Raw genomic sequence first — 25,313 nt, forward strand, 5'->3', positions numbered from 1 at the left:
TTAAATCAAAAGATTATTTTTTATTCAAACACTTATTTACTCAAAATTCAAAATCTTATATATGTATATATTTTATATATATAATTTTTTTTAAAGTATATATAATAAAATATAATGAAATTTTTGTTTTAATAGTATTTATAATTAGTATTTAATATAATTAAATTTAGTCGAAAAAAATAATGATTTACTGTAAATTTATTATCGCATATATTTTCCCAGTACAAAAGTATGAATACTTATTATATAAATTGGAATTTTGTTTGTCTAAGAAGATACAACTATTTATATTGTGATTTCTGTTTATAGTCAAATTTAATTTTTATTGAAACATATTAATTTAATATAGCATTACAATTTGTATTATCATCAAGCTTAAAACTAAATTGGGCGGCCTGCATATATTGATATCTATTAATAATGGGTTTCTCTGTTATTTGAAATGCTTGTATACACTAATACGTGATGATTCAATTCCAAACAAAAAAAATGAAAAAGAACTACGCAATGTAATCGGAATATGTTTCACAGTCTTAATAACTTTCCTCTGTTTTAACATTATAAAATTCAGTGATTTGTAAACAACGAAAATTATAGTTGCCAAAGTTATTTGAAACTAATAATAAATATATAAGGAAGTTATGGAAGTTCCTATATTTTTGGTAAGAATTTTTACGATATCCAACTTTAAAGCATGACTTTTTTCTAAAATCAAATTGAATTATAGATGAGAAATTAAAATAAGGAAGTGGCATTCCCTTGTAAATAACTTCAAAACCCTGTTTTAATAGTATAGATATTTTAAATTTTGGATAATTTTTATTATTATTAATTTTAGAGAATTTGCATCGTACACACAAGAAAAACCTCGAAATTAAGAGCCTGACTGGTGTAACCGCAGCGGTTGCGGTTGCGGTTGCGGTTGCGGGAGTTTGTGGATGCGGGTGGTTGCGGTTTTAAGCGTTTTCTAGAGATTTGTACGACTGGTACAGCTGTTACAAAATGTTGCGTTTGCGGGACTCTTATGACTGGTAAATTACCAAACACAACATCTGTTAAATAATAATTTAACAATATTTACATTTTATGTAATTATAAAAATATTAAAAACCATAATAATATGATAAATATAAAATTTATATTTATAAAATCATATTATTCAATTTTAAAAATTTATAGAAAATATATTAGTTTTGAATTTTTATAATATAAATTGAAATATAATATGAATACATTTTACAATTTCTATTATTTCAATTGAAAATTTTTATTGGATATTTTAGTATTATTTTTATTTATTCTGTTTTTAAAGAAAAAAAATTTACCCTCCCGCAACCGCCTACAACCGCAAACGCTAGCTGGAACCAGCTTTTGATTTTAAGAGGTTCGGAGCGGTTTGAAGCGATTTGTAGCGTTTTCTGTGATTGTTTTGAAACGCCAACAACCGCTATGAACCGCAAAAGCTGCGTTTGCGGGTGGTAGCGGGAAAACCAGTCAGCACCTAAGTCTATACCATGCTTTTGTCGTTATTCAAAAGTTCCTCTGTTAAAAAGACTGTTGTACTCCTATCCTTTAGAAACCAGTTTTAACGACAAAACTGTTTTCTCTACATTTCACGATTTATTAAACATAGATATTCCATCTACACACGCAAAATATTTGTGTCAGACCAAGTTGAGTTATTATATATGTTTTAATAATAATATCCCACAAATCATTATGTTCGAGATAATAGATAGGCACCTCTTCGTCACTATTTATATGTTACTGTTCTTGCCATTCTATTCATCTTCTCACCCTCAATTCATATTTCCAAAATGGATACAAACCCTAGCCATGCGGAGCATCCAAATTTTCCTGAGAGAATGTTTGCGATTGGAGAGGAACCAGTTGGTATTAGAGTCACACCTTATCATAAACCTTCTGTCATCTCCAAAATCTTCAACGCTCTTGAAGAAGATGAGATCCGTTTCATCAGAGATTCATCGTTTGGTAAACTAATAGAAATAGCCGAGAAACCTTCATTTTCTGGTAGGTTCGGGCGTTTTCTTTTCTCACGTCAATTGAAAGTTTTAAAGAAGCGGGAAGTTTGGTTTCTCTTCGCTGGGAAACCGATTAGATTATCTATTCGGGAGTTTGCGTTAGTCACCGGTCTCAATTACCGCAACTACCCTCCCCATTGCAAGAAGAGGAGCAAGAAGTTCCTTACGGAGAAGCCGTATTGGCTAGATTTATTCGGCACCATGACTGAAGTCCCTGCTTCCCATGTCGTTACGATGCTTAAAAAGAAGACGGTGACCGATTTAGTGATTAGGATCAAGTACGCTCTCCTCGCTCTGCTTGCGGCTGTAATCCTTCCGATGTCTCACAACCCCCGCATTTCACATGCATTCACTGAGAAGATAAAAGATCTCGATCAGTTCTTGGCATATCCTTGGGGCCGCGCATCTTTTGATATGCTAATTGGCAGCATTAAAGAAAGAAATGAGGTTACTTTATCGCAGAACACAATTGCGTTTAAAGGCTTTGTTTTGGCCGTTCAGCTCGTGCTCATTGAAGTCGTTCCTTCACTTATGGGTGTTGTAAGAGATGGTGGTTCCTCTGGTTCAGAAGCAGATTCTGCAGATGATGAAGAAATCTGTGTCGATGATGATGAAGGGATGAATAGTATCAACACGAGCCATGTTCCTGACATTGATTCAGCATGCAAGGTAGTATATACAGATGAAGATACATGTTACTTCCTTCATTAACAGAGCTAACAATTTTTTTTAACCTACGCTTTCTTGTTTGCAGGCGCATGTTATCTCCATTATATCACCGGGTGTTGAAATTCCCAATCTCGAGTCTGAAATTTCAGTATCAGACGATGAAGTAGATGAAAAAGTCGACAATCTTGTCTCTGCTGTCGAAGCCTGTTTTCCATTTGCCAACTCTCATTTCAAGGGTGGGGTGACCGTAGCCGACGTTAACCGTATGCGTCAAGAAGGCAAAAAAGATAACTTAAATCGCAAAACCTCGAGACCCAACCAGAATCAAACTCCGCCAGGTGGCTTTGATGCTGAGCACGTAGCAAAGATTGTGAAAAATAGCGTCTCAGAAGATCTAAGCAAGATGGCTCAACACATAAAAGACATTGCTGTGTCAATGGGTAATTCACAAAACCTATTCCAGAAAAATATGCAAGACATGTTTCAAAACTTCCAGAAAGAGATCGAGGAGAAGATTAGCACCCTTTCCAGACGCCCCATTATTGGTGAAGCCGTTCATACTGATCATGTTAACACCAGCACAGCGAACATCCACGCTGGAGGCGGCACTTCTTTTGATGCGGCTGGAATAATAGAGAACGCTATGCGTTTTGCTAACCACCAATCAACCCAGGCTGGGAATGTAAGGACATAGATCAACATCCTTGCCATCAATTCTTTACTTCTTTAGACCCTTTTTGACTATGTTTTATTCTGTTCAATGTGTCAGCCATCGTCAGAAGATATCGGGTGTGCTGGAGGTGTACATGTTGATGGAAAGATTGGCGACCCTATCACGGAAGAAGAGGAAAATGAGGGCGAGGCAAGCCCGGAGGAAAGCGTTAGAAACGCGGTAAATGTTTTCTTCAAGCTTCGGTCTAGCTATTGATGACATATTATTAAATTGATTAGCACTACCTAGATTACAGTATCACGAAAATTATTTCATTAGCAATCACAAGATTAATCTTATTTTGCTAAGTAGCTTTCTGAAACATTGGATTTGTCTGTACTTAATGGCTTTTCGATTTGTGGCAGGACATTCCTGCTGAATTATGCGAGGATCAAGAAGACCACATTTGCGAAGATGTCAGGACAGGTGATGAAGCTCAGGGAGGCAGTGCTGTTGCTAGAGAAGCCCCGGTACCCTTTTTTACCTTTTACACTCTGTTAGTATCGTGGACTTAGCAGGTTCTTTTAATTCGCTAGCTTGCTAACATCGCCATCTGACCCGTTAACTTAAAATAAAATTGGAAATTTTTTTTATAGCGCACGCTAATTGCCTCAGTATATGTATAAAAAAATAAATAGATATCCAAACATATATATTTGGCAGGTTGAAATCTTATCAGCCTGCGAAGCGAAATAGAAACTAACATTTATTTGGTTCAACTTTATGTAGGCACAAAGTGTCCTCACACACCCTCCAAACCCCACTGTTACAGAGGCTGATGAACTTAACCGCAGCTTAGTATCTCCCAGCGTCGTCATTCCTGCTAATGTTAATAAGGTAACGTTTGTGTGTTATTTCTTCCAAACTATTTGTAAAGACCTTCTTAACTCCTTCATGTCTTTCACCAGGTTGCGACTGGAACCGGCCTGTCATTTCCGGATCCCTCTTTCTCAATTGGGCTTACACAACTCAACGAACCAGATGTTGATGATGCGGATCCTGCAGTCGATCCAGGGATGGAGGAAGAGCCATTGCAGGACATTGATAACCATGCCCCCATCGGCAACAGGAAGATCAAACGGCCCAGAGTACTCCCGAGGAATCTTGTAGGAGATTACCAGTGTGACAAGAGGATTCTCACTCGCTCATGGGAATCTTATGTTAATGGCATTTGCATTACAGGCATAGATTACGCCGCTAAATTGGCAATGTTATCAGAAAAACTGGCGTCACCATTGTAAGTCTTACATTTTTACATGCTAACTTTTACATTTTCCATACACACGTGTCCACATGACTGCTAATATATTTCTTATCATCATCTTTTATGTGCATTGTCAGTGTAATCGATGTTGGTAGCCTCAGCCTCGAAAGTAATAAGCTGTTGGCAATTGTTGAAAGGACATCTCATTTGCCCGCTAAGGTATTTTGTTGCTCTCCATGCTACGCTTGTTCAATGAAAGCATTGAGGTGTTTTCACTTTATAACTATTCTCATATTTTTTTCCAACAGGTTCTGGATGTGCTTATTAGTCACACCCGTTCTGTTTTTCATGCAAATCCAGAACACTTGCAGGACAAGAACTCTGTTTTCTTAGACGCTAAGTTTGTCTCCCAACTTGCTAAGTCTTTTGCCAAGTTCTCTAAGTCTCAAAAGAAAGATAATGTTCGATTCCCAGCTGCGTTGTGCTCTTTAGTCGCTCGGGAGTGTCCAATCTCGGAAGCAACCCGGTTCTATTTCCCGTTCAATTTTGATAAACAGCACTGGGTGGGCGTATACGTCGACTGTTCCCTATCTCAGGTTATATTGCTCGACTGTAACACCGGGATCAAGACGGACGCATCGATCGCCAAAGACCTGAGGCCCATCACACAAATGTTTCCCTACATTCTCAGACAAGCTGGAAAACAACTTTCTGCGAAGGAGATGAAGCCCCTAACGGTTGATAGATCACGAGGTGTGCCCCAAAACAACAATATGGTCGAATCTGGCATCACAAGTATTCTGCTAATCCAAGCCCACGCTGTAGGGGGTATTGATGTGTGCCAATGTATCACTCCCGAAGTGGTAGCGACGGAGGCCGAACGAGCTGCTGTCATGATCTACGAGGAAAATGTTGAAGTTCTCTGACCATTGCCTATCTTTGTCTTTCTATTTGTCTTTTCTGTTTGTCTAGTTACTTTTATCCAGTCACTATGTTTTGTATGTGTATCTCATGTGTACGCATATCCTATCTCTGTTGTCACGCTACTCGTATGTAGTAACTATGATGAATGTAATGAACATAACCCGTTTTCAGACAATCCACATATGTGCCAAGTAATGTTTATATTAGAAACCCACCTCCAACTAATGTCTTCTATTGTTAGTTGGTTAATATGTTGGTAAGTTGTATAAAGAACTTCATTTAGCTAGTTATCAGATTTATTAGACACGAAGACAAATATTTTAGCATGTTTCCACAAAACAGAGACAATTTTTAAAATATTTAGGCCCATTTCAATATTCTCAGAAAAGCCTATAGCTGTAATGTACATAAACAAAACGTCGACGTTTGTTTTTTCTTCATCTAACTCCACTCCTCTTCCTCGAATCCCTTATCATTTACCCTAGACGCCGTCAAGCTCCCTCCACCCAGAGTTGCTATGTCGCACATATTGAAGGGCAGTGCATCGTCTATTACAGGTAATCGGTCTCCACTGCTTCTTACGTCTTAATTGTGCCGTAAGTGCCAATACTTTAAATATGTATCGCAGCTACCGCTGGCAGCCGTTTCCGCAGATCTTGAAGGGCTAGGGGGATCCCTAGATATTGTCGATGTGGGGAAGAGGCTGTCATAAGGACTTCCAATACTGCAAAAAACCCAGGGAGGCTATTCTACTGTTGCCCCAATGGATCTGAGGAGATACAGTTATACTCATTTCTCTCCACTTAAGTGCTATGAATAATTGCATTTTCAATTACAAATGTGGCTTTCATACTTTTTGATTCGGGGACAGGATAAATATCATCTCTTTACATGGACGGACGAAGGGTCGTTGAAGAAGTCGAGGATCTAAAGTTGATGGTCAGTGATATGAAAGAAGAGATCGCCGAGTTGAGATCCGACGTTGGTGGTTTAGGGAAGCAAGTTGAACAGAACAAGGTCATGCTCGATTTGGTGTCTGGCCGGAATGGATGTTGCCTAATTATGTAAGTCTCAGGGCTTCATCCGTATGAAGTCGTTGCTCCGTGTCAGTATGGAATCTGTTGAATTATGGCAGTCTTTTGTCATTTAGCCATGACACTTATGTATGAATTGTAATTCAGCACTCTATATTACCTTAACGTTTAGCTGTATCGGCTGTAAAATACATCTGTAATGTTTTTTCTTATCCCGTTATGATTCATGCAATATAAATCCTAATATCCTACTGTTTTTTTAGCATATCATATGCTGTTGTTATATTGTTATAAAGCGAAACCCAAAGATTATTTATTCGTTGGGAGTAATCTCCATCTGATAGCCGAAAATTCATTACATGGTTAAAAGTTATTCTATCACATACATTATCTTTCTAGCTATATATAAATGATTTTTTTGCGTCTCATGTCAGCACCATCATTTATATATAGCTAGAAAGATAATGTATGTGATATAGAAATAGAAACTAACATTTATTTGGTTCAACTTTATGTAGGCACAAAGTGTCCTCACACACCCTCCAAACCCCAGTGTTACAGAGGCTGATGAACTTAACCGCAGCTTAGTATCTCCCAGCGTCGTCATTCCTGCTAATGTTAATAAGGTAACGTTTGTGTGTTATTTCTTCCAAACTATTTGTAAAGACCTTCTTAACTCCTTCATGTCTTTCACCAGGTTGCGACTGGAACCGGCCTGTCATTTCCGGATCCCTCTTTCTCAATTGGGCTTACACAACTCAACGAACCAGATGTTGATGATGCGGATCCTGCAGTCGATCCAGGGATGGAGGAAGAGCCATTGCAGGACATTGATAACCATGCCCCCATCGGCAACAGGAAGATCAAACGGCCCAGAGTACTCCCGAGGAATCTTGTAGGAGATTACCAGTGTGACAAGAGGATTCTCACTCGCGCATGGGAATCTTATGTTAATGGCATTTGCATTACAGGCATAGATTACGCCGCTAAATTGGCAATGTTATCAGAAAAACTGGCGTCACCATTGTAAGTCTTACATTTTTACATGCTAACTTTTACATTTTCCATACACACGTGTCCACATGACTGCTAATATATTTCTTATCATCATCTTTTATGCGCATTGTCAGTGTAATCGATGTTGGTAGCCTCAGCCTCGAAAGTAATGAGCTGTTGGCAATTGTTGAAAGGACATCTCATTTGCCTGCTAAGGTATTTTGTTGCTCTCCATGCTACGCTTGTTCAATGAAAGCATTAAGGTGTTTTCACTTTATAACTATTCTCATATTTTTTTCCAACAGGTTCTGGATGTGCTTATTAGTCACACCCGTTCTGTTTTTCATGCAAATCCAGAACACTTGCAGGACAAGAACTCTGTTTTCCTAGACGCTAAGTTTGTCTCCCAACTTGCTAAGTCTTTTGCCAAGTTCTCTAAGTCTCAAAAGAAAGATAATGTTCGATTCCCAGCTGCGTTGTGCTCTTTAGTCGCTCGGGAGTGTCCAATCTCGGAAGCAACCCGGTCGTTCAATTTTGATAAACAACACTGGGTGGGCGTATGCGTCGACTGTTCCCTATCTCAGGTTATATTGCTCGACTGTAACACCGGGATCAAGACGGACGCATCGATCGCCAAAGACCCGAGGCCCATCACACAAATGTTTCCCTACATTCTCAGACAAGCTGGAAAACAACTTTCTGCGAAGGAGATGAAGCCCCTAACGGTTGATAGATCACGAGGTGTGCCCCAAAACAACAATATGGTCGAATCTGGCATCACAAGTATTCTGCTAATCCAAGCCCACGCTGTAGGGGGTATTGATGTGTGCCAATGTATCACTCCCGAAGTGGTAGCGACGGAGGCCGAACGAGCTGCTGTCATGATCTACGAGGAAAATGTTGAAGTTCTCTGACCATCGCCTATCTTTGTCTTTCTGTTTGTCTTTTCTGTTTGTCTAGTTACTTTTATCCAGTCACTATGTTTTGTATGTGTATCTCATGTGTACGCATATCCTATCTCTGTTGTCACGCTACTCGTATGTAGTAACTATGATGAATGTAATGAACATAACCCGTTTTCAGACAATCCACATATGTGCCAAGTAATGTTTATATTAGAAACCCACCTCCAACTAATGTCTTCTATTGTTAGTTGGTTAATATGTTGGTAAGTTGTATAAAGAACTTCATTTAGCTAGTTATCAGATTTATTAGACACGAAGACAAATATTTTAGCATGTTTCCACAAAACAGACACAATTTTTAAAATATTTAGGCCCATTTCAATATTCTCAGAAAAGCCTATAGCTGTAATGTACATAAACAAAACGTCGACGTTTGTTCTTTCTTCATCTAACTCCACTCCTCTTCCTCGAACCCCTTATCATTTACCCTAGACGCCGTCAAGCTCCCTCCACCCAGAGTTGCTATGTCGCACATATTGAAGGGCAGTGCATCGTCTATTACAGGTAATCGGTCTCCACTGTTTCTTACGTCTTAATTATGCCGTAAGTGCCAATACTTTAAATATGTATCGCAGCTACCGCTGGCAGCCGTTTCCGCAGATCTGGAAGGGCTAGGGGGATCCCTAGATATTGTCGATGTGGGGAAGAGGCTGTCATAAGGACTTCCGGTACTGCAAAAAACCCAGGGAGGCTATTCTAATGTTGCCCCAATGGATCTGAGGAGGTACAGTTATACTCATTTCTCTCCACTTAAGTGCTATGAATAATTGCATTTTCAATTACAAATGTGGCTTTCATACTTTTTGATTCGGGGACAGGATAAATATCATCTCTTTACATGGACGGACGAAGGGTCGTTGAAGAAATCGAGGATTTAAAGTTGATGGTCAGTGATATGAAAGAAGAGATCGCCGAGCTGAGATCCGACGTTGGTGGTTTAGGGAAGCAAGTTGAACAGAACAAGGTCATGCTCGATTTGGTGTCTGGCCGGAATGGATGTTGCCTAATTATGTAAGTCTCAGGGCTTCATCCGTATGAAGTCGTTGCTCTGTGTCAGTATGGAATCTGTTGAATTATGGCAGTCTTTTGTCATTTAGCCATGACACTTATGTATGAATTGTAATTCAGCACTCTATCTTACCTTAACGTTTAGCTGTATCGGCTGTAAAATACATCTGTAATGTTTTTTCTTATCCCGTTATGATTCGTGCAATATAAATCCTACTATCCTACTGTTTTTTTAGCATATCATATGCTGTTGTTATATTGTTATAAAGCGAAACCCAAAGATTATTTATTCAATGGGAGTAATCTCCATCTGTAGCCGAAAATTCATTATATGGTTAAAAGTTATTCTATCACATACATTATCTTTCTAGCTATATATAAATGATTTTTAGCTAGAAAATCTGACATGGTGTGAGTTTCATCTGGAACTCACACCATGTCAGATTTTTTATTATATAAATGGTCATTCCGCTTACTAGCTAATAAATAGTTGTTACAGACTTATGATTTTTTTACCTCTGGAAAAGAATCTCTGCTTCTTTGGCCTGCCGGGAGGCCTTTTTGTAGTTGGTGGATAGAGATGCATCCCTCCTAATTCAGCAGTCAATTGTTTCACACCACTATTGTCTAGAACCGGGAGCACACTCCCCTGGTAAGCGGACCTGAGTTCTCCAACTGTATAAGCAGGCGACACCAATGAGTCAACGCTAATTTTGCCTCTAATGGCAGCGGCGATAGCGTGTGAACACGGAATGGACAGCATCTGAAACTCACAGCAGCTACACGTCTTGTTAGCAAGATCAACATGGAAACTACCCCCTTTTTGTTACGCAGTTCGTACTCATCCTCTGCAATCATAGTAACATGGTAACCTCCACCCATCTCAAAATTTTTAGTGATAATACCTGCAACCTTGGGTGTGATAGAACCTATATTCTTGTTAGCAGCTTCCCTACGAGCGGCAAACCACTCCGTCAACTTGCCACGGATGAAACCTATCAATGGTATAACCGGAAACTCTTGAGCTTCACTCAGCACTGCATTCCACGATTCTGCTAGATTGCTTGTCATGATATTATACCGATTCCCAGGGAAATGCGCCCTTGCCCAATGCTCCAAACCTACGTCTAGGAGATACTCTGCGTACGCTGGATCCAAGCTTCTAATCTCGTTGAAAGTGCTTTGGAAGTCTTGCATTCTGAACGACCGAGCTGCTTTCGCAACAAGATATTCCAAATGTCTTGCTTTGAAATTGGAGAGAATGTTTCTCTTCAAATGCACCACACAGATGCAGTGACCAGCTGTCGGATAAACCTGTAAGCAAACATGCAAAGTCGTTGTTTAGAGACACAAAAGACACAGAGACTTTGCACGACATGATTTTCGCATGTTACAACAAATTTTATCTTGTAAATTTAAACCTTACCTTGCTAATCCTTTTAGATATAGACGGGGGTCTGTCAGAGACAAACACCAACCCTTCATCACCATTGACAAATGTTGTCAACTGCTGGAAAAATCAGTCCCAAGACATGTCGTTCTCACTGTCAACTATTGCAAAGGCAAGTGGGAATATTTGGTAGTTTCCATCTTGGGCAGACGCCGTTAGCAAGCACCCCGCATACTTACCCTTCAAATGTGTGCCATCGACAATGACAACTTTCCTCATAAACTCATATCTCTGGATCGACGCCCCAAACGCTACAAACATATACTTGAAACGTTGGCCTCCACCGTCAATTGACTCTGTAAAAAGGTTGGTTATCGTCCCAGGGTTTGCAACAGCTAGGCGCTTCAGATAATCTGGCAGCTCGTAGTATGAAGAAGTTATTGTACCCTTGACCCTCTCAATGGCGACGTCTCTCGAGCGACATGCCTTCCAGTACGATATACTCACACCATGGTCTCCCCGCATCATCTGTCTAATATCCCGGGGTTTAGGACCACCGGAAGCACATCCAAACTTGGTCCGCATGAGCTCGCCGATAACCGTAGCCGTGGCTAGTGTCTGGTAGCCACCACGTTCGTCAACAGTACACGAATGCTCGGAAATGACTTTCCTAATCTCGAAAACTTCCGCATCCTTCAGCTTCACTGCATAGACCCTCCAAGGGCAGTTCGTTCCACAGCACTCCAGAACCATCAACCCTGGTTCCGATTTCCTACTTTTGAAGCAAAATTTTCTGTTGATGGCGTAAACAGCCATATGTTGTCTGAAATCGTCCATGTCCCGAAAAATCATTCCGACAGCCAGCTCGTTTCCGTAGTCTCCAATTTCGCCTACAAAAGTTCGGGGTAGAATATAATTTAAACACTATTAGCGCGATATACATCAGCAAAACCATGTTGTTATATCTTCTACAATTGTTAGATTTTAATCACATTTTTGTATCTAGACATTTATTGTTGACACATTACCAAGAAGTAACAAAGCCAATACTTATGGGCATGGACTAAGATTCATGCTTCTTTCAACCATTCCTGGTTCAAAGTTAACCAAATTAGATATTAGCCCTCTAGATATATCGAAAATTAAAACAGCAGGTTATTGAAAAATGCGATAATATATGTTATCCATCCAAAAATTATAATTCCGATGATAAACAGATAATTAACCATCTAAACAAAAAACATGAACCTAATTAAAAACAACACCATCTTTATGGAAAAAGAGTTTTCAAAAATCATGAGGCCTTTTGGACCATCAGGTGAACAACAATATTGAACATGCAATTTGGACTAAGATTTAGCTCATAGATGAGGTTTATTACAAACAGACCCGGTTCAAAGTTAACCAAACTTGATATTAGCTGTTTACATATAATGAAAATTAAAACAGTAGCCTTTTGGAAAATGCAACAATAACTGTTTTTCATCCAAAATATATAACTCCGATGATAAACAGATAATTATCCAACTAAACAAAATGCATGAACCTAATTAAAACAACACCATCCTTACGGAAAAATAGTTTTTCACAAATTCTTAGGCCTGTTTGAATTATCAGGTGAACAACGATATTCAACACCCACCTTCGGTGCTACTCCCCTCTGAAGATGTGTCTTTCGGCCTCTCGCATGTTTTGCTTGTTCCCTCACTCTTAGTGGTGCAGTACATTGCCAACTTCATCATGGGTGGTGGTGGTTCGATTGCGTTTGTCTCGCCTCCTGGTGTAGTCCCATTGACTACTGGTGTAGTCTTCGCCATCACCAACCCTTCAGCCGCATCAATTTCTGCATTGATTTGCACAACTGTTTGTTAATAAGAGTTGTTTTATCATAACGAGATTGTACAATCCATTTCATACTGTTTCTACTCGGCTGCGTTAGCGGGCCAATGTCTTCAGCAGTTGAATCAGTGTATGAGCCATCGCTAACTTGAAGCCCGTTTGGAGATGGGCCTATAGTATTTGGGCTATCATGTCGTGTAGCCTCATTAGCATCACCCGTAACCACCGCTACACTTTCATTCTGAGTAATGGGAGCCGACAGCTCTCTCACACCGACACACTCATTGGCTAGTCCAGCCCAAAAGAACATATCAGCATCTACCACCGCAGTCGGTGGTGCCGGCGGCGCTTCTTGTACCGGTGGTTCTTCAATGGCCCCCATGTCCATACCAACATCCCAAAGTATCGAGGGTGTTTCCGGCTGAGTTAAAGGTCCAACCAATTCGTTTGCAAGTCCGGTAACACCTGCCATTTTCAAACAATTCTTTTTTGTTAAAAACAATTATTTAACCCGCTAAAACTATATGACAGCATGCTATATCATGATATTATAAATACATACACAAGCTACATAAAATTACACGGTAAAACAAAATGCCAATGCAATCTGTACTAGTTTATGAGTTTTATTATATGTAGTTATGTAACCACTCACCCGTAGCCACGTTAGCAACATTAGCTTGACTGCCTTCACCCATTTCTTCATCATCGTCGTCAAGCTCGATGATCTCTCTAACTGGTTGGTTCGCGTTGCCCTGTGTCGCCAAGAAATTGTCCGCATAACCCATCTCCAACGAAACTCGGTGGAAAAGACGCATGCTATCCTCTGGGAAGAGAGCATACATGACACGCTCAGTCTGTGCTGCGCGATCACCAAATACCAAACCTGTAGCGTTACCATAATAAAACGAACATGCATCAGATCTAGTTAACAACATAGATTATTTTTTGTAGCTTATGTTTATATTACTTACTTTCATAAGCGGCTCTCGAGTTATCGGTTGCGGTGTAGTCAAAGAGATACGATGTATTGCCAATACTGAAGTTTGTACGGCACAGGAATTCATACTCAGCCACTCCTCTTGCGCCCATGGTTACTAGCAACGTCAACTCAATCAACCACGGCTTCCCGTGGAGCAACCAAGACAACACAGCCGTTCATGAAATCGTAGTCGGTGGTGTCTTGTTACCATGTGGGACGAGCATGCAAGAAGGAAGTCGATAGGTGAGTACTAGTGGGGTAAACTGGCCGAGGCTGTAGCGCTGCCTCAGGATCATGTCAACCGTTTCGTAGCTAACGGTCTCATTTAGCACGACCCTATACCCGATGTCTTCTGGATGGGTAATGAACTCCCACTCCTCTCCACCATTTTTCATCCATTGACCTCGCAAAAAACGTACGCTACGAACCATCTGTACATTGAAAAACACCACAATATTAATGTCATGAAATATATAGTTTATAGAGATCGAATAACAAAAGATGCATCTATATGTTACACATAACACTATCTATTCCATTTAATGATGGATGGTAATGATTGAAGAAAGAAACAAATAAATTCAGGTGAAAGAACAGTTAAGCCGTCATAGCAAATTAAATTCCAGAATTTATGTCGCAAACATGAACGAAACAAACATAAATACTGATGCAATATCTTTTATGCTAAACAACAATATAACAGAAAGCATCAAGACCGATTTCAGAAAGAAACAAATTTATTGCATGTGACAAAACATTCTAACGACTGAGAGTAAACATTAGTTTTGTCAGGAATAATCACCTTGAATTATTGAGTTGTAGAAGAAGCTCATCGCAAAGGTCCCTTTTATACACAAACACCCAGACGAACTTTTCGCTATCCCCCTCAGATAAACCTTTTTGCATGCCATTTAGATTTTTTGTTTCGATTTTCCTGTACATGCAGTGGTTGTGTCAGGATTCTAAAAATTTCATTCGTTCGTGATTTTCACACGACCACACGTAAAAGCAGTGGGGAAAAGATTAATCATTACAATCCCCCCAAATAAACATAATATTCTTCTAGCTTCTCTACCTACTTACGGTGTAGCCTAAATCGCGTATACAAAAGGACTGAAGGCTAGTTTAGTAATTGCTACATACTCATAATTGATTGTGAACCTCACACAAATGTTTCTTGGGCATTTACCTAATTATGGACTTCTTAAACGATTTTGGGCCAAATGACTCTTAATTTTAATCACTTATCTAACAAAATAAATTTTAAATTCGTTTTGATTTTTGACTAATTTATATAATTTTTTTTATTAACTTTAACGCGATGGATCCATTGCAGATAATAGTATAGATATTCAGTTTTTCCCATGTAACATAGATATTTTGTATCTTTTTGGATTTATTGGGTCCATTATTTATAAAGGACGACAATTGTGTGGTGAAGGACTCAGGGCTACCTGTGAGCGAGAGAGAGAGAGAGTTGATTATCTGTCTCTTCTCTTCTTCACATCACTCTGTGCGTCCGTCCTATTCGAACTTCTTTCAATCGCCTAAGAGTTGTCAATCCGGGTTTTTGGAATCTGGGGATTGGAATTTTATTGTTTGATCAAATGATGTTGAATCGATTCAGTACGACGTTCGCTGCTTTGCCTCCTCATTAGCAAAGCAACGCCTTCTTCTTCCATGTCCGGTGCGTGCTTCCTCTCACGACTATCTATTGTTTGTGTTCAAGTACATGTGTTTCCTTCTCGTTCTGGCTATAATGATATATGTTTGTGTTTGTCTAGAATGATATTAGGATGTAGACTAGTGTGATTCTTTTTCTTTTTTCTTTTTATCTTAAAAATCAATTGGCTTTTTTTTTGTTCAGTATTTTAATTTATTTTGGTGGTGGCAGTGTCTGTGGAATGTGTGAACATATGTAATCTAACTAAAGGAGACGGGAACGCAACAAGTGATTGCACTGTTCTCTCCTGTGCTTGGAAAGCTCCTAGACCCTTAACTGGCTTTCTCGCCACCACTCCTCATCCACCTCTATCTCCCAGAAGATATGGAACACATACTAGAATCAAATCTGTAAGCTTTCTTTCTTTCTTGCGTTTCAATCGATAGTTTAACCGCCACCAAACATGATCACCTTGTCCGTGTTTCAATGGTGGATCTACTTGCAATTCATTCTTCAGATTCCTCAGAGTTATAAATATGAAGTAAGTTTCTCGGAAGTTAGACAAATCTTGAGTTCCAGATCATCTTGTGGTCGTCATAAAAGATGTGAACTGTATTGCTTATCATCTGAAGCTTCTGGGTCTTCCCACCATGTTACCGTTGAAACATTATGGGAGGTAGTAGATACACCCCTACCCTCTTCTTATTTAATGGGCACTTGCTACCACACTGCTCTTATCACTTTGATGGGTGGTTATCTCTGCAGGACCTTTTCCCATCGATATCTTACTTATCCTGTAAAGAATTAGAGTTTGTTCAAAAGGGCCTCAAGGTATGATGATACAAAAGCTGTATTCCTCCCCTTTGACGTGCTAATCATTGGAGTGTTTTTCAGTTTTCTGTTATTCGTCTCTTAATTCATTAAGAAAGGTGTGTGCAGTTAGCGTTTGAGGCACATCATGGTCAAAAGAGACGTAGTGGGGAGCCATTCATTATACATCCAGTTGCAGTTGCTCGTATCCTTGGGGAGCTTGTGAGTTGCGTCATACATTATGAATATGATTCACTTGAGAATTAGTTGGAAAGCTTGTTCAGTTGTTTAGTTTCTCTTCTTGTTTAGGAATTGGATTGGGAGTCTATTGTTGCTGGATTACTTCATGACACGGTCGAGGATACAAATTTTATTACTTTTGAGAAGATAGAAGAAGAGTTTGGTGCAACCGTACGTCACATTGTAGAAGGGGAGACTAAGGTTTGCATGTTTGTGTTAGAGAAACAGATTTACGCTTCATTTTGACATGAAGTTTCATCTGTTCATAAAAGATTTTTCTCTATTAGGTGTCCAAACTGGGAAAATTGAAGTGTAAAACCGAAAGTGAATCAATACAAGATGTTAAAGCAGATGATTTGCGGCAGATGTTTCTGGCGATGACGGACGAGGTTTTCAATTTTATAAGATTGTGTTTCAGCTAGTGTGGTTATATATTATTCATATAGCAGGCTACCTGCTTCATTCCAGGTCCGCGTCATTATTGTCAAGCTAGCTGACCGGTTGCATAATATGCGAACTCTCTGTCACATGCCTCCCCATAAGCAGGTGATTTCTTCAAGTAGTTGAGATTTGTGCCCATCCAGCTCTCATCTCTATGTTTCATTTGTGATATTAACTACTGACTGTGTGAATTTCGTTCAGTCCAGCATTGCAGCGGAAACTTTGCAGGTCTTTGCTCCTTTAGCGAAATTGCTTGGAATGTATTCAATAAAGGTATATCCCTTACTTATTTTTTTTTTGTTTCCTATTATTTTAAACAATAATAGTGTGTATGCATTTTAGCGTGTATGAAAGCTAGTTATATCTCACTGTTGTCTCAATCGGCGTTCTGAGTTTTGTGGTTCTGATCTTGCAGTCTGAACTGGAAAATCTATCTTTCATGTACGTAAATGCTGAAGATTATGTGAGAGTCACAAGCAGGATTGCTAACCTCTACAAAGAGCACGAGAAAGAACTCAGTGAGGTATCTTCAACTTATTATTTGCTCTTAGGTTAAATTGCCAAAACGTTTATTGAAACGGGAAAGAGAATTAGAGAAGGATTTTCCTTATCAACCTACAATTTCTTTGACTTTTTGAACTGTGAAGTCATCTGGTCGTTTATTTAGTCCATCTGTAATCACAGAGTCAACTGTGTATCTTAGGCAAACAGAATTTTGGTGAAAAAGATTGAAGATGATGGGTTTTTGGACCTTGTTACTGTGAGTACCGATGTTCGATCTGTTTGCAAGGAAACTTACAGGTGAATCCGTCAAGTTACTTCTTCATTCTACTCTATAACATACCCTTTTCTTCAGCATCTGAAGTCTCTTGTTTTTGCATGCAGCATATACAAAGCTGCGCTCAAATCAAAAGGATCAATTAATGATTACAACCAGATTGCTCAGGTTTGTGTTGTACATTCATCTCCAAGTTGTATCAAAGGTTTCAAATACAGAACTTCCACTTGCCATCCTAATATGATTGTAAATATTGCTTTATTTTAGCAGTTAAGGATTGTTGTAAAGCCAAAACCTTCTGTCGGTGTCGGGCCTTTATGCAGTCCACAACAGGTGAAACCACAATGAAAAGAATATGTGTATCTTTTGTTTCGATACGTTCTGGTGTGTCACTAACTTTTTCACTCTGTCATCAATGCAGATATGCTATCATGTTCTTGGGCTAGTACATGAGATCTGGAAACCCATTCCCAGAACTGTATGTATCTGATCGTCTGTTCGTTCAGGATATGTTTTCACTACATTATGATCAGAGCATATGTGTTAATACTTTTTTGTTACAGGTAAAAGATTACATTGCGACACCTAAGCCTAATGGCTACCAGAGCCTTCATACTACTGTGATTCCGTTTTTGTATGAGAGTATGTTCCGGCTAGAGGTTCAGGTATCTGATGATATTATTTAATCACAGTTACATTCTGAGTTAGATTTTTTATTTTTAAAGTTTTGAGTCATGTGGAAATTTCTAAAAGGCTGATTTGATTGGGTATTAAAAATACATTTCCTGTGCAGATCAGAACGGAGGAGATGGACTTGATAGCTGAAAGGGGGATTGCTGTTTACTATAATGGCAGGGCTCTTTCTGCTGGATTAGCTGGAAGTCCAGTTCCTCTAGGTAGAAATTCAAGGGGGAAGACAGGTCGCCTCAACAATGCAGATTTTGCACTCAGGGTATTTTCTTTACTATACTCTCACTCTCAAGTAAAAAGAAAAATTGCAGAGAGACGTTCCAGTAGTAGGCAGTGACAGATTCTTTTTTCCAGATCGGGTGGCTAAATGCAATTAGGGAATGGCAAGAGGAGTTTGTGGGTAACATGAGCTCTAGAGAATTTGTGGATACCATTACGAGAGATCTTTTAGGTAGTCGTGTGTTTGTGTTCACACCTAAAGGAGAGGTAAAAAGACTAAGCTCTGAAACATTATCCATTTTAAAATTTTCACGTCTTTGCTTTGATGCTTAAGTATTATCTACTTGCAGATAAAGAACCTTCCTAAAGGGGCAACCGTTGTTGACTACGCTTATCTGATTCACACGGAAATCGGAAACAAGATGGTAGCAGCAAAGGTATTTTCCACTTTCCGGTCATTCTCTGTTTATCATCTTTGAATACCGACAATAACTGGATAAGAAGTTAAGGTTAATTTATTGCTTGAAACTGTAGGTGAATGGTAATCTCGTTTCTCCAACTCACGTTCTTGAGAATGCCGAGGTCGTGGAGATACTCACCTATAACGTTTGTACCTTTTCTCCCTTGCATGTGTTTGTCATTTCTCCTTTTATTTTTTTCCTGCTTAGGGAAATTTTGATTGCCTTTATAACGCTCTAGATTCCGTGAGCTCTCATGTTTTATTATTAATGTCACATCACAGGCCCTCTCAAGCAAATCTGCTTTCCAGAGACATAAACAGTGGTTGCAACATGCCAAAACAAGGAGTGCAAGACACAAGATTATGAGGGTATGTTTTTTTTTTTTTTTATATTTCTTTTACTTCATGCTTATTGGCTCACTACTACTAATTGATGCCTCCTAAACTTCTTCCAGTTCCTAAGGGAGCAAGCTGCGCAATGTGCTGCAGAAATAACCCAAGATCGAGTGAATGACTTTGTGGCGGACTCCGAAAGTGACGTGGAAGATCTCACAGAAGATTCAAGAAAGAGCCTACAGTGGTGGGAGAAAATTCTCGTTAATGTTAAGCAGTTTCAGTCACAAGACAAAAGCAGAAACGTAACACCCGTTTCTCAAAACGGCGGGAGCGTTTGGGTCCCAAAGGTGAATGGGAAACACAACAAAGCCATCAAGGACTCGAGTTTGGAGAATCCAGAGTTCTTCTTACCTGGAGATGGAATTGCCAAGATTTTTCCTGCTAACATTCCTCCTTATAAAGAAGTGTTGCCCGGTTTAGAGAGTTGGAGAGCCAGTAAAATCGACTCATGGCATCATCTGGAAGGTCACTCTATCGACTGGTTATGTGTTGTATCCATGGATCGTAAAGGTATGTTCTTCACTTGCTTTATTATGGTCCTGAATCCAAAACCACTTCTCTTAATCTCTCTTTGTTGAGATAGTCAAATCAAAACTGTTTGTTATATTATCATAGGCATAATCGCAGAGGTTACAACAGTCCTTGCAGCTGAAGGGATCGCAGTATGTTCTTGCGTGGTGCGTGCTTAGAACTGTAAACCCAAGTTTCTAACGACTCATCTGACAAATGTCATGCTTCCTTTGCAGGCCGAGATTGACAGAGGAAGAGGATTAGCAGTAATGCTGTTTCAAATAGAAGCAAACATTGAAAGTTTGGTAATATATACATGTCCAGTGTTCTAAAACTCTCTTTTAAGTACTTTTTAAGGTTTTGAATCAGTAAACCTAACCAGTTTCTATATGTATCTGTAACTCCCAGGTTACCGTTTGCGCAAAGGTGGATCTAATCTTGGGTGTGTTGGGATGGTCTAGTGGCTGCAGCTGGCCAAGATCAACAGATAATGCTCAAGTTCTTGAGTGTTAAAGCTAAAGGACTCATGTTCTTGGCCATGTAGTTTTGTCATGTTCTGTGGAAAAGATGATCAACAGAATCTGGTAATGGTTGCTCAAAGTAGAGGTAGAGAGCTCTTATAGTTAATTATATATATCATTTTGTTTTGAAAACAAAACCATATAAAGGGAGTCAAATTCTTTTAGATGTTTTTTGTGTTTAATTAATCCAGGTGATTGTACTTTTTTTTTGAACAAAATCCAGGTGATTGTATATAAAAGACCATAGAGTGGGATGAACATACAAATGTAATATGTAGATACACTCCTGTTAAAACCTTATACTTGCACATAAGAGTAAAAGTTGGATCAACTTCACAACACGGTTTGTAGATATGTTAAAAATTTCCAAGAAAGACAACATAAAATACATGAAAAGTCTCACTTCAATTTCAAACGAACGAATCAAACAAACAAAAAGACTCTCAAAGAAGACATTATTACATTTTCACGTCAATCAAAAGAAACTTTGTTTAGTAGTAAGTAGGTTCAGAGGTGTAGAAAAAAGGACCAGCCCAGTAAAGCTTGAAGCTCTTGTCTTCAAGAACACGGTACTTGCTCAATGACATTCCTCTCACACCTTTGTTCACATCGGTCGGGAAATCGCAATCAGCGATTGGAGACTTGTAAAGGAAAACTTTGCACTTGGTCACCGTCCTTCCTGCACGAAGCTGTGAAGGGAATAACGTGGCGAAGAAGTAACCTTTAGCATCAGTTTTGCTGCTCATTATTGAGATTGGAACTATCTCTTTGCCATATGCGTCTGTCTTTACACATGCGATTCTTGCCGTAGCACCTATCATATAAAAACGATTTATTACACTATTTCTTTTCCTCGCAAATCTTATCCTATGTTGGTTATATTACAATAATCAGTACCGTTTCATATTATTTCAAACTCATGTAAATACTAACCATGTATTTAAACAATGATGGTATAGTTTTAAAAGAAAATGATTTAGGATGGTGATCTTGTTTACGAGTTAAAGAAGTAATATATTACCTTGAATTGGGTAAGATTTGTCACCGGACTTGCACATGATGACACCTTCAACGGCGACAGGAATAAATTTTCCGGTCTCGGGGTTGACTTCATTGCCGTAGTTAGCAACTGAGGATATGATTAGGGATGAGAAGACAACGAGAGAAGCAGCAAATGAAAGGCGTGAGAAAGCCATTTCTTTTTAGGGGCTTGCTTTGCTTATGTGTTGGATTGTAGAAAAAAGCAAGTGAAGTTTTAAGAACTAGTTCCATGTGTTTATATAGGTTAATAGCGTTGACAAAGAAGGTTACTTCTCTAATTGGATTGGTTTTGGAGTAATAACATAACGAACTACTTGTGATATGAACGTGTATGCACGACTTATAGTGTCACTGTTCCAACGTGATAAGCATAAAATAGTGTGTGGGATTACCAGTTCCATAGACGGTTCCAATATATCGTGAAACCGGCTTTGGAATATTATAAAATGTGGTAAAGTTTTATATTGTTTTCTGTTATAAAATATGTAAGCATTCGTTACAACTTACAATGTGTAAATTTGTAGGATATATGTATATTTACATTTGATATATCATATGTTCTTATTATAAATGATCTGTTTAAGTTTTCTAATGTAATTGTTTTCTCTTGGTTAACTAAAAAAATAGGGTCCGACTGATGACCATTCTGGAATGAAGAGGAACAAATAGAAAATGAACGTAGAGGAATAAAATTGCAGGAACAAAAAAGAATTATTGTTCCATCTTAAATTTGACAAGGAATAATTTTCTTCTTTATTTTTCTACAAAAAAAGGAATGATAAGAAATGAGAAAGAAAAATTATTCCTTGTGAATGGTGATTTTTTATAGGAATATTAGGGAATACATTATTTTTCATTGTTCCGTGGTCACCAATCGGACCCATAGTCTTTTCTTGCATCATATAGTATTTTAAACTTTAGGAGGTTTTTATGTCATCACTGGACAGACTCCGATCTATTAATTTAAGGTTCTATTTTTTATCTACTAATAGAAATTGTTTTGGATCCTTTTCGAAATTGTTAGAATGATACTGTACTAAAATTAATAATACACGCTACTTATAAATGCACTCAAAAACTACTTAAACATAACCGATATTATCACACAAAACTAAAAGAGCGTCATTATACAGGACTTGATCAAGTTCAAAGAGCGTCAAATATATATTTTTGATTTAATCAAGTTCTCATTATACAGGACTTGATCCATAAACACAGAAATTTTATTGTTTATTGACCAAATACAAACTTATAATATGATATAAACTAGACTTTAATCAAGTTTTTATTATACAGGACTTGATCCATAAACACAGAAATTTTATTGTTTATTGACCATTTACAAAACTTATAATATGATATAAACTAGACTTTGATCCATACATCCGCACGGATGTATTTTTTTTTAAAAAATGTGTTATAATTTATTTTTCCATGACACTATTATATATCATATATATGTCATCACATAATTAATCGTATTTTTATATATATCACATAATTAATCGTATTTTATATGTATTATATAGTTAATAGTATTTTATACTTATCATCATATAGATAATTACATATGTTATAATTTTAAAAACTTAATGTGAAATATCAAAACCATAAGTTGTAACGAATGCTTACATATTATATTAAAACTGAGCTTTGTATTGTATTTTTCTTATATATAAAATGTGGTAAAGTTTTATATTGTTTTCTCTACTAACTATAAGAAGGCAAGATAGATGACATCTTGGTTGGTTTTCTGAAATCTAGCAATATTCACACATCACATCCTTCAGTACTTTTATGATATATATAAATATATATATATATATATATATATATATATACTAGGTGTTTTCCTGCACCATGTGCAGAAATAAAAGTTTTAAAAATATAATTTATTTTAAAAACACAAATTTTATTAATTTTTTATTTTGTTAATTTTAGATTTTATTATTTGCTTACAATATATAATCTTAATTTAATCATATGTAAAACTTTAAGATTAAAAAAATATTTTTATTCAATGTATATTTAGTAATATATATGTATATCTTTTTCTAAAATATATTCAATCAAATTTTGTAAATGTAAGAGAAAATTTTGTTAGTGTATAATTATCAAAACATAGAACTAAATAATTTTCTAAAATTTATGGATATTAAAAATAAACTAATAGTATTGGATTAGAAATTATATTTAAAAACTGTATATAATTTTGAAGAATTGTTTTACTAATAATAATTATAAAATATAATTAAATTTTGAAAAATCCAAAATAATATTATATTTCTATTTATAACATTATATTATTTATTGCTAAATTAATGATGATCTATGAGTTATTACCATATTTTTAAAATTTACTAAAAAATATAAATCAACAATAAATGTAAATGTCTATGTCACTATTTAAAGAAAATTATATATATTTTTTAAATGCATAGTATTTTGAAGAATTGTTTTTAGTAATAAAAAAATTATATACTTATAAAAATATAGCTAAATAATATTTCGAAATTTTAATTATTATTATATTCCTATTTAATTTATTATTTATTGTTATATTAATTATGATATATAAATTATTGCCATATTTTAAAACTTACCTTAAATATAATTAATATTAAATGTAAAATATGTCATAATTAGCTTTAAGTTATTACCATATTTTAAAAAAAACTATTTTAAATATAAATCAACACTAAATGTAAATATCCATGTCATAATTTATTTCAAGCCATGTCATCAATGTTGGTGTGCCATGTCATAATTTTTCTTTCAAAATTAATATAGTGATGACACATGTCAAAATCACTTATCAAATATAGACTAGGGGATATATATATATATATATATATATATATGTATTTTGGAATTCAAATAACCAAACCAATGTGATGCTGCTATCAAATTAGTGGTTGAACTTGAGATCAACCAAAATGTCCAAGCCGACTACCTTGCAGATACCGACGACCAGTGCCGTCTTAAACATTTTAATAGCGTTGGGCAAAACATAAAATATGGACTCAGACATTTTTGTTAAACTTTTTCTCGTTGCATTTAAAAAAAAATTTGAATCACAAGAATCTTTTGATATTAAAAGAAATTTCTTTTAGAAAATAGGCCTTTATATGAAAATTAGGTTTTGTAAATGGAAAAATTGGAAATGACGAACCATCATAATTTATTTTGTTGTCTTTATATTAGGCTTAATATATTATTGACCATTTTATTATAATTTCACCACCTATTTGATAAATTAACATAGTGAAATAAGCTTTTATAACTCATAAAATAACACTAAAAATTTGTAGACCCATGGCAAATGCCTATGTTCCCATGGGTAAGAGCCGGGACTACTGACGACAGAAGTTCAGTAAAAAAAGGAATCTCGACAACCAGAAGAATGTTTTCCATGAAAAAAAATTCCAATAAAGCTAACTCATCAAGAAAGTGGTAAGGATTTGAAGTACCACAAAAGCTTCACGAACCAAGAAGTTATGGATTTTATAAAATGGAGAGTTTCCAACCTGTGCAGTTGCGAGTATCAGTCCGGAGAAGTGGATTTCAGACCAATCATGAAGCAGCCTTCTCCAAAATCAATCATGGGCTTCAAGATGGATTTATTAGCTCTAGAAAGCCCAAAATCAAGAGGATTGGTCCAGAAAATATCAAGATGTAATTGATTTTTCAAAACCGGTCAAAGCGGCATCAAATTAGAAAAGTTACCAGCCTCTTTAATTTCGCTCCGACCAAACCTTTCTCTGGAAACCAGAAGATCA

The 25,313-nt window shown here is 37.1% G+C and overlaps 3 protein-coding genes across 5 annotated transcripts; 2 read left to right on the forward strand and 1 right to left on the reverse strand.

Annotated features, from left to right (window-relative positions):
• The first annotated feature begins 1,817 nt into the window (after positions 1–1,817).
• Positions 1,818–5,553, forward strand: LOC108834473 (uncharacterized). Its single transcript, XM_018607813.2, has 9 exons — positions 1,818–2,711; positions 2,797–3,393; positions 3,481–3,603; positions 3,789–3,893; positions 4,153–4,260; positions 4,332–4,475; positions 4,545–4,660; positions 4,765–4,846; positions 4,936–5,553. The coding sequence occupies exons 1-9, from the start codon at positions 1,818–1,820 to the stop codon at positions 5,551–5,553; spliced, it is 2,787 nt and encodes a 928-aa protein (XP_018463315.2).
• Positions 5,554–15,193: 9,640 nt separating this feature from the next.
• On the forward strand, positions 15,194–20,824 carry LOC108843457 (putative GTP diphosphokinase RSH1, chloroplastic). Of its 3 annotated transcripts, none has more exons than XR_008941242.1 (25): positions 15,194–15,452; positions 15,660–15,838; positions 15,946–16,104; positions 16,194–16,259; positions 16,368–16,460; positions 16,548–16,679; positions 16,766–16,867; positions 16,947–17,024; positions 17,121–17,192; positions 17,335–17,442; positions 17,623–17,720; positions 17,805–17,865; positions 17,965–18,030; positions 18,119–18,175; positions 18,261–18,362; positions 18,491–18,649; positions 18,742–18,873; positions 18,957–19,043; positions 19,141–19,212; positions 19,349–19,435; positions 19,522–19,972; positions 20,078–20,139; positions 20,209–20,277; positions 20,381–20,684; positions 20,717–20,824. XR_008941242.1 is itself a non-coding variant. In XM_018616658.2 (24 exons), the coding sequence occupies exons 1-24, from the start codon at positions 15,446–15,448 to the stop codon at positions 20,483–20,485; spliced, it is 2,604 nt and encodes an 867-aa protein (XP_018472160.2). In that variant the 5' UTR covers positions 15,194–15,445; the 3' UTR covers positions 20,486–20,793. The 3 variants fall into 3 exon arrangements, 1 of the variants encoding a protein (XP_018472160.2); XR_008941245.1 differs by having other exon boundaries at positions 17,968–18,030; XM_018616658.2 differs by having other exon boundaries at positions 20,381–20,793.
• On the reverse strand, positions 20,804–21,736 carry LOC108843456 (protein SEED AND ROOT HAIR PROTECTIVE PROTEIN). The gene is made up of 2 exons (XM_018616657.2): positions 21,515–21,736; positions 20,804–21,307 (listed from the first exon to the last, which is right to left on the reverse strand). Exons 1-2 carry the CDS (start codon positions 21,687–21,689, stop codon positions 20,985–20,987), a joined length of 498 nt encoding a protein of 165 aa, XP_018472159.2. The 5' UTR covers positions 21,690–21,736; the 3' UTR covers positions 20,804–20,984.
• Between the last annotated feature and the right edge of the window lie 3,577 nt (positions 21,737–25,313).

Source organism: Raphanus sativus, chromosome 2 (genome assembly GCF_000801105.2).
Source record: "Raphanus sativus cultivar WK10039 chromosome 2, ASM80110v3, whole genome shotgun sequence".
In the NCBI taxonomy this organism is placed as follows: Eukaryota; Viridiplantae; Streptophyta; class Magnoliopsida; order Brassicales; family Brassicaceae; genus Raphanus; species Raphanus sativus.